The sequence below is a fragment of the Tachysurus vachellii genome, chromosome 7 (genome assembly GCF_030014155.1).
Source record: "Tachysurus vachellii isolate PV-2020 chromosome 7, HZAU_Pvac_v1, whole genome shotgun sequence".
NCBI lineage: Eukaryota > Metazoa > Chordata > Actinopteri > Siluriformes > Bagridae > Tachysurus > Tachysurus vachellii.
This window is the reverse complement of record NC_083466.1, coordinates 31,028,545-31,038,544: the sequence shown is the minus strand read 5'-3', so window position 1 is coordinate 31,038,544 and position 10,000 is coordinate 31,028,545. Positions and strand designations below refer to the sequence as shown.

General features: G+C 35.2%; 1 protein-coding gene across 1 annotated transcript in view; it reads right to left on the bottom strand.

Annotated features, from left to right (window-relative positions):
* The window catches only part of dis3l2 (DIS3 like 3'-5' exoribonuclease 2), a 19,328-nt gene extending 17,631 nt beyond the window's left edge, over positions 1-1,697 (bottom strand). The window contains exons 1-2 of the mRNA XM_060875418.1: positions 1,652-1,697; positions 1,210-1,355 (exon numbers count right to left, since the gene is read on the bottom strand). Coding sequence (XP_060731401.1) covers positions 1,210-1,320 — 111 coding nt within the window. The 5' untranslated portion in view covers positions 1,321-1,355; positions 1,652-1,697. The remainder of the gene's footprint in view (positions 1-1,209; positions 1,356-1,651) is intronic.
* Positions 1,698-10,000: the final 8,303 nt, after the last annotated feature.

The following is a 10,000-nucleotide window of genomic DNA, read 5'->3' as shown; positions in this document are numbered from 1 at the left end:
CCGCACATATTATTACCCTTTCCTTTCTCAGGCCAATGCCGTCATGCATGCTTTAGTTTGCTGTGCATTCCCCTTGCACAAGGTTAATATAACCTGGTTACTCGTCACCATTCGTTGAAAACAATCAAGCACTTAAACCATTCCTAGCACCTGAAACCGCCAACACAAGACAGCGTCATCCGTCACAGCGAGATTAAGCAGCATAACAAAAAACCCGTCAAAACTCAGCGTCTCTGAACAGAGCGCTTTCTGTTACTAACGTTAATTGTTTCGACCAGTTGTAAACTGTTCTTTAAATGATCAAGAACATTTAAAAATAATAATTTTCCAGGACAACAAGATTTTTTCCAGGACAATTTATGTTTTTTCTCATTTTCCATGTGTTTTCCAGGACTGGAACATTGGTCATTAATTTTCCAGGATTTCCAGGTTTTCCAGGACGCGTGGGAACCCTGGTATGTGTGTGTCTGTGTGTATGTGTTTGTATGTGTGTGTACGTGTGTGTGTACGTGTGTGTCTGCATGTGTGTACATGTGTGTGTCTGTATGTATGTGTGTCTGTATGTGTGTACATGTGTGTGTCTGTATGTGTGTACATGTGTGTGTCTGTATGTGTTTGTGTGTCTGTATGTGTGTGTCTGTGTGTGTACGTGTGTGTGTACGTGTGTGTGTGTCTGTATGTGTGTAAATGTGTGTGTGTCTGTATGTGTGTACATGTGTGTGTCTGTATGTATGTGTGTGTGTGTGTATCTGTATGTATGTATGTGTGTGTCTGTATGTGCCTGTGTGTGCATGTGTGTGTGCAGGTGCGTGTGTCTGTATGTGTGTCTGTGTGTATGTGTTTGTATGTGTGTGTACGTGTGTTTGTACGTGTGTGTCTGCATGAGTGTACATGTGTGTGTCTGTATGTGTGTGTTTGTATGTGTGTGTACATGTGTGTCTGTATGTGTGTACATGTGTGTGTCTGTATGTGTGTGTCTGTATGTCTGTATGTGTGTACATGTGTGTACATGTGTGTGTCTGTATGTGTGTACATGTGTGTGTCTGTACGTGTGTGTACGTGTGTGTGTCTGTATGTGTGTCTGTATGTGTGTAAATGTGTGTGTGTCTGTATGTGTGTACATGTGTGTGTGTCTGTATGTGTGTACATGTGTGTGTCTGTATGTGCGTGTGTGTGCATGTATGTGTGTGTGCCTGTATGTGTGTGTACCTGTATGAGCTGTCCTCTCTTCAGTCCATCAGACACGTCTTTAACGGACATATAGTCCTCATACAGACGTCTCCTCCTCCCTCTGTTTCTCTGACCGTTCTCTCGGTCCATCCTGTCTGTCTGTCCTGCTGGGCTCAGGATCTCAGCTACACACACACACACACCGACACACACAGAAACCAACACACACAGACACTTCACCTTGTGTTTTTAACCTGTATTATCTGATTCTCCATCTCGTACATCAATCTATTCTAAAGTGCAGCTCAAACGGTTCATAAACAGAAAGGAGAGCTCATAACATTATACTGAAATCAGACCCTACCACTTCTCAACCAAGGGGGAGCATTTATCTCTTTTAAAAAGCAGATCTACACAAAGTGGGCTAAACCATTTAGAGTTATGACCTCACACAGTAAGTAGTGAATTCTTTAAACATCACCTTGAGTGTTTTTCCATGGAGTGTTGCATTTCTCCACATCTCCAGACTCACAGGTTCACCTTCAGTGTTTTCTCTGGACTTCTGCTTCTTCCTCTTCTGCTTCTCTCCTCCATCAGGAGCTGTAGACTCAATGTGCAGCAGGGTAGTGGCGTCAGTGTTCAGGTGTTTATGGTAGTGTTTCTTCTGTTGCTGGTTCGGAGTTGTGCGTGTTAGATGATCAGCAGTTCCTGCTTCTGCTCCTCCAGGAGCCTGCTTGTTCCTGCGGTGTTTATGGCGTCGGCGTTTAGTTGTGTCAGTCTGGGGATTTTCTGACTCTGATGATGTCTTCTGTTCTGGTCTCCTGGGCTTTACATCAGGTTCGTAATGTTTCTGGTCTAATGTGTCCGACTCAGATGGACCGTTCTGCTGAGAAGTTCTCCGAGTTCCAGCAGGAGTCCTGCTCTGGTTCTGTCCTCGCCTTTTCTCTGTGGCTTCACTCGCTTTACAAGACGACTCCATCATCTCGTCCAGATATCTGAATACAGTTAAAGATGTTCACAAAAATCACACTAGACACTGAGGATCCTCTAATGATAGACTTATGATTAAAGAACATGACAAAGTTCTGCTCACATCAATCAGACAATTAATAAATGCTGATGTCACCAGTTTACACATTATTAGGATCTTATTTTTAATAAACCTCACTGACCAAAGAAGAAACACATTAAATCACTTTCTCAGAACAAAAACTTCACTGTCCAATTGGTTTATAATTGAACCTATCATTAATTAGATTAACAACAGGAAAGTGAAATAATTTGTGATATTTATTATAATTCTTGTTTAATTACTTTGTTCAGGTGAAATGTTCCTCTGTTCTTTCCAGGTTAAAAACCTGTTTGAATCCCTACACATTTAGCCCTGGATTTAGTCTTGATTCTGTACGAAAACAATTAAATGTATTTTTGTGTTTATTATATTCATCCGACCCAACAAACATTTAGGAAATCAAACATTTAAGCTAATAATGAGTCTACATCAGTGTGGAAAGGCCTGAAAGCCATCACCAGTTACAAGACCCCGTCCCCCTACAGTTTGTATACCAAGCAAACAGGACTGTGGATGATGCAGTCAACATGGGACTGCACTACATCCTCCAACATCTGGACAAACCAGGGACGACTTCTTCAATTCTCACACTTTATGTACATAACTGATCAGTCATATATTCTGTATTTGTATGTAATGCTCATACTGTCTGTACTGTATCTCATCTTCTGTATTGGCTTGTATTGTATAGTATAGTGTTATGTGTGTATTGTATAGTATAGTGTTATTTATGTGTGTATTGTATAGTATAGTGTTATTTATGTGTGTATTGTATAGTATAGTGTTATTTATGTGTGTATTGTATAGTATAGTGTTATTTATGTGTGTATTGTATAGTATAGTGTTATTTATGTGTGTATTGTATAGTATAGTGTTATTTATGTGTATTGTATAGTATAGTGTTATTTATGTGTGTATTGTACAGTATAGTGTTATTTATGTGTGTATTGTACAGTATAGTGTTATTTATGTGTGTATTGTATAGTATAGTGTTATGTGTGTATTGTATAGTATAGTGTTATGTGTGTATTGTATAGTATAGTGTTATGTGTGTATTGTATAGTATAGTGTTATTTATGTGTGTATTGTATAGTATAGTGTTATTTATGTGTGTATTGTATAGTATAGTGTTATGTGTGTATTGTATAGTATAGTGTTGTGTGTATTGTATAGTATAGTGTTATGTGTGTATTGTATAGTATAGTGTTATTTATGTGTGTATTGTATAGTATAGTGTTATTTATGTGTGTATTGTATAGTATAGTGTTATTTATGTGTGTATTGTATAGTATAGTGTTATTAATGTGTGTATTGTATAGTATAGTGTTATTTATGTGTGTATTGTATAGTATAGTGTTATTTATGTGTGTATTGTACAGTATAGTGTTATTTATGTGTGTATTGTACAGTATAGTGTTATTTATGTGTGTATTGTATAGTATAGTGTTATGTGTGTATTGTATAGTATAGTGTTATGTGTGTATTGTATAGTATAGTGTTATTTATGTGTGTATTGTATAGTATAGTGTTATGTGTGTATTGTATAGTATAGTGTTGTGTGTATTGTATAGTATAGTGTTGTGTGTATTGTATAGTATAGTGTTATTTATGTGTGTATTGTATAGTATAGTGTTATTTATGTGTGTATTGTATAGTATAGTGTTATTTATGTGTGTATTGTATAGTATAGTGTTATTTATGTGTGTATTGTATAGTATAGTGTTATGTGTGTATTGTATAGTATAGTGTTATTTATGTGTGTATTGTATAGTATAGTGTTATGTGTGTATTGTATAGTATAGTGTTATGTGTGTATTGTATAGTATAGTGTTATTTATGTGTGTATTGTATAGTATAGTGTTATTTATGTGTGTATTGTATAGTATAGTGTTATTTATGTGTGTATTGTATAGTATAGTGTTATTTATGTGTGTATTGTATAGTATAGTGTTATTTATGTGTGTATTGTATAGTATAGTGTTATTTATGTGTGTATTGTACAGTATAGTGTTATTTATGTGTGTATTGTATAGTATAGTGTTATGTGTGTATTGTATAGTATAGTGTTATGTGTGTATTGTATAGTATAGTGTTATGTGTGTATTGTATAGTATAGTGTTATGTGTGTATTGTATAGTATAGTGTTATTTATGTGTGTATTGTATAGTATAGTGTTATTTATGTGTGTATTTTATAGTATATTGTTATGTGTGTATTGTATAGTATAGTGTTATGTGTGTATTGTATAGTATAGTGTTATGTGTGTATTGTATAGTATAGTGTTATTTATGTGTGTATTGTATAGTATAGTGTTATTTATGTGTGTATTGTATAGTATAGTGTTATTTATGTGTGTATTGTATAGTATAGTGTTATTTATGTGTGTATTGTACAGTATAGTGTTATTTATGTGTGTATTGTATAGTATAGTGTTATTTATGTGTGTATTGTATAGTATAGTGTTATGTGTGTATTGTATAGTATAGTGTTATGTGTGTATTGTATAGTATAGTGTTATTTATGTGTGTATTGTATAGTATAGTGTTATGTGTGTATTGTATAGTATAGTGTTGTGTGTATTGTATAGTATAGTGTTGTGTGTATTGTATAGTATAGTGTTATTTATGTGTGTATTGTATAGTATAGTGTTATGTGTGTATTGTATAGTATAGTGTTATTTATGTGTGTATTGTATAGTATAGTGTTATGTGTGTATTGTATAGTATAGTGTTATGTGTGTATTGTATAGTATAGTGTTATTTATGTGTGTATTGTATAGTATAGTGTTATTTATGTGTGTATTGTATAGTATAGTGTTATTTATGTGTGTATTGTATAGTATAGTGTTATTTATGTGTATATTGTATAGTATAGTGTTATTTATGTGTCTATTGTATAGTATAGTGTTATTTATGTGTATATTGTATAGTATAGTGTTATTTATGTGTGTACTTTTGAGAGTCACAAACAGCTGGAACCAAATTAGTTGTGTGTGTCAACATCAACACACTTGGCCAATAAACCTGATTCTGACTTATGCATGGATCCTGTTTGTGGACTTCAGCTCTGCCTTAAACACACCATCCCATGTACCCTCCTGAATAAACTGACATAAGCTCTCTGTACTCACACACACACCCCACACCCCAATCTCTAGAGTGAAGAAATGGGCAGGTAACATGATTACAGCCCCCTCTCACCCCTCTCAACCTGTTTGTACTTCTCCCTTCAGGAAGACACTACAGATCTCAGAATAATATTGTGCACTATTACATCAGACTTGGTAATATTATGAACAGCAGCTACTTTAACCCCTCTCCACTGCTTCTCTCTTTCTACCCATCCCGAGGCATCCAGAAATTGTACCAGCTCCGATCATCTTCCGTGCGATGAAGATTTTGGACCTGATTCCTGGATTTTGGACCGGATTCCTGAGGCACCAGTTGGACTCTGTGATACTAAAGAGGAGACGCAACTCCATGTGATCTTTGAGGACAACAACCTCCTCATCACTACAACATTTATCAGACTGTATATTTATAATCACACCCCCAGTGTCACCCAGATGAGGATGAGGTTCCCCTTTGAGTCTGGTTCCTCTCAAGGTTTCTTCCTTTACCATCTAAGGGAGTTTTTCCTCCCCACAGTCACCTGAGTCACCTCAGACTTGCTCATTGGGGATAAATACATACACATTTAAATATATCTAATATTAATCTGGAACTTTGTATTCTATTAATTTTATATTAACCTTTATGTTCTGTAAAGCTGCTTTGAGTCAATGTCAGTTGTTAAAAGCGCTATACAAATAAATTTGAATTGAATTGAAAACTTGAATCTCTGTGCACTACAACATCAATATATAAACACAAAAAAAGCCATATCAGGCTTAAACAGCTAATACAGGGATTATTACCTGTGTTCTGTAATTCATTCTGTAACTACTTATGTAATTAACTCTCTATCTCTAATTTCTGACTCTCTCATGTACTATGTGAATCTTTACTATATAAATGTTTACTGTTCTCATGTTACGTGTGTGTGTGTGTGTGTGTGTATATATGTATACATACGTGTGTGTGTGTGTATATATATGTATACATACGTGTGTGTGTGTGTATATATATGTATACATACATGTGTGTGTATATATATGTATACATACATGTGTGTGCGTGTGTGTGTGTGTGTGTATATATATGTATACCACCACAACGGTTTACACACACACACACACACACACACACACACACACACACACACACACACACACACACACACACACACACACTGTGATAACGCTAATATTACACTGCTAATGCTCAGCTAGCTAAACTGAAGCCCGATTAAACCTTTCATCTTCTGGTTAAAGCTCTACAACAAACACAACACACAACACAGTTTATCTGTCGTGAGAATGTCACACTCACCCGATAAAGGTTCAAATACCAACCTTCTACAAACCCAACTGTGTAAAAGGACTGTGTAACACTTCCGGGTTTAAAAGTCAACTCACACAGTTGCATTCTGGGAGTTGAAGTTCCGGAACGACAGAGAGAGAGAGAGAGAGAGAGAGAGAGAGAGAGAGAGAGAGAGAGAGAGAGAGACGCGAACACACACACACACACACACACATACATATACATATACACACACACGCACACACACGCATACACACATACATATACATATACACACACACACACACACACACATGCATATACACACACACACACACACACAAACACACATACATATACATATACACACACACATACATATACATATACACACACACACGCACACACACACATACACACATACATATACATATACATATACACACACACACGCACACACACACATACACACATACATATACATATACACACACACACACACACACATACACACACATACACACACATACACACACACACACACACACAAAGTTACTAAAAAACAAAAATTGATTTTAAAGCAGATTTAATATTTAATGTATCTAGTGATTAAACCTGATGATTCTGATAACATCTAAGTTACGATCTTATCCAGAGCAAGTAAAATAAATACTCTGGATAAAGAGCAAAACACAACAAAGTCAATACACATTTATTAGTTAGATTAGAGTTCATTAGATAATTAAACTTTCTTAGCTTCTATAAAAGGAGGTACTTGTACATCACAATGTGATTGGCTGTGGATGAGGGCATGTGCCAAATAACACACGTGTAAATCTTTCAGAATAATCATTTGTGTGTTCAGGAGCTTGTTAGTGCACCTTTATCATGTTCAGTTGTATCGAGCCAACATCACAGTCCACCTGCTAACACTGTGTTGAGCTTCAGTGCATCCTCAACCAACACTGAGGTAAAGAAGTGTAACATCACCTGTTGACTCACTTCTGGGGAACTTGTACCCGCTTCAGATTTGCACCATCGTGGCAGGGACAGTTGGACCGAGCTGGCGCTGAAAGCAAAGTTTCACCATCAACCCAGAAGTGCTCACTGAGCTCACCTGGCTCTGGACTTGCTGATCAACATGGACTAGAAGAAAGCATGGGGATAACAGACTGTTCCAGAGAGAGACTGAACATCTGTATGAACACCAGAACCTACTGGTCAGTACAGGCTGATTTCCCACTCGCCACTCCACATGTTCATGCTGATAACAGCAGTGTCAGCTGTTTACTTTGTCTGTCAGAGAAGTGTTTGTATTTACCGTTCTGAAGGATGGTGTTTTTATTGTCTTTTATAATCATTGTCAGTTCCTAGGCTTCCACGCTATCAGAATGGCTCATCATTATAAGTGCAGGTTATAAATGCTGTAACACCACGACTGACACGACGACACGCTTCATGAGTGTCACATGATCATCAGGAGATAAGGAGGGTGCCCGAAGGCAGTGACATCATGCATAGAGCTAGGCTATAAATCAGTGTGTAAATCAGTCCATTGACTCCAGACCTTCTGAGGAGCAGGTGATGGCTTTCACACACTACACACTGGTGTACGGGGTCCTGATGATCAGCGTCTTTCTGAGGTCAGGTGGCAACCCGCTAACATCACTCCAGCTCATGGTTAGTATCTCTGCCCCAGGGAGGGGGTGTGTTTGTTCCTTGTACAGTATGTTGTAAAGTGTTTGAAGTTTTCTCTAAGAAACTGATGCAGGATAAGAATAAAAGCTACAATATGCTTTGAGGCACAAAATAATCTCAACACATTGAAACTATGGCATGTCCTTATTGAGCCTAACTGAAATTGAATTTAATGAGCTTCAGGCTCCACCCACATTTACACACATTTACACATAGTTTACTTCACATATTTGTAGCATAAAGTCTAGTTTTAAGTCTAGTTTCAGTTGAAAAACAGTGTTTTGTGAAAATATCTTCATCTACACAAAAATGCAAATTGAAGAAACAACAAAAACAAACAAAATGAAACTTGACGCCAAAATAAGTTCTTACAAAAGTATCCTAATATAAGTGGGCGGGGCCTCAGGGACACCTGTAACTCTTTACTCTTTACTCTTTACTCTTTAGATGGATAATGACTGTGTAACTTGGGATTAATAAATCAGTTTTTGGGGTTTTTTTTTTAACTATTTGAACTTTTGAGCTATTGAACTATTTTTTATTTATTTTTTTTTTTAAAAACTGGACAAAACTGTTTAGAAAAATAAAAATAACCTACTACACTATGCAAAAAAAAAAAAAATTCAAAAGCATAGATATTTATTTTGTTTATTTTGTATAAATAATGTAACAAAAACTTTTATTTTCATTGTACAGATATTTAGTGTTAAAACAAAAAAAAAATCAAAATATTAAATTCTGTTATTTATTAAATACATAAAGTTGGATATTTACAATATAACACCAACACAAGAAATTTTTTAATAGTTTTTTTATTTGCTCGTATTTTGTATTTTTGTGGTTTATATATATATATATATATATATATATATATATATATATATATATATATATATATATATATATGCATAATATTGTTCATATTATTTCAGATTTAGGGCTTTACTGTAGTGAACAAATCATGTGTGTGTGTATGTGTGTGTGTATGTGTGTGTGTAAGTTTAGGAGGTAATGAATACGACTGCAGCAGGAAATGATTCTGGACCCCTGATGATGAACAGAACAGAGTCAGATATAAGTGTGAAGAAAAAGATTTGGTCCATGCTGTGGAGGAGAAGAGCATCGAGTAAGAGAGACACTCACAAAAACTGCTTTGGCTTTAAAATAGACAGAATCAGTGATCTAAGCGGAATGGGCTGTTAACATGAACATGTGCATTAATCAATAAAAAAAATCAAATATAAATTAAATGTAAACTGCAATGGAGATGACTGACGGATATAAAGGACAAACAAGAGTTTTTGTTAAGCAATTGATAAATGTGAGTCTTACAGAGCTTCTAAAACAGCTTGTTGTTATGAAAGTGTAATTTAACTTGATATCTATAAATATAAAATAAACTGTATGTGGAGGTGAACTGTACTCATGTGTCCAGTTCTTTTTAAAGATACTTTACTTTTACACATGGAAATAAATGAAATTAGATTTTTCAGGATGTTACAGGATATGTTTAAAATCGATACCACAGTTAAAGTTAAAATAATGTTGTTTCATATATATATATACGTATATATATATATATATATATATACGTATATATATATATATATATACGTATATATATATATATATACGTATATATATACGTATATATATATAT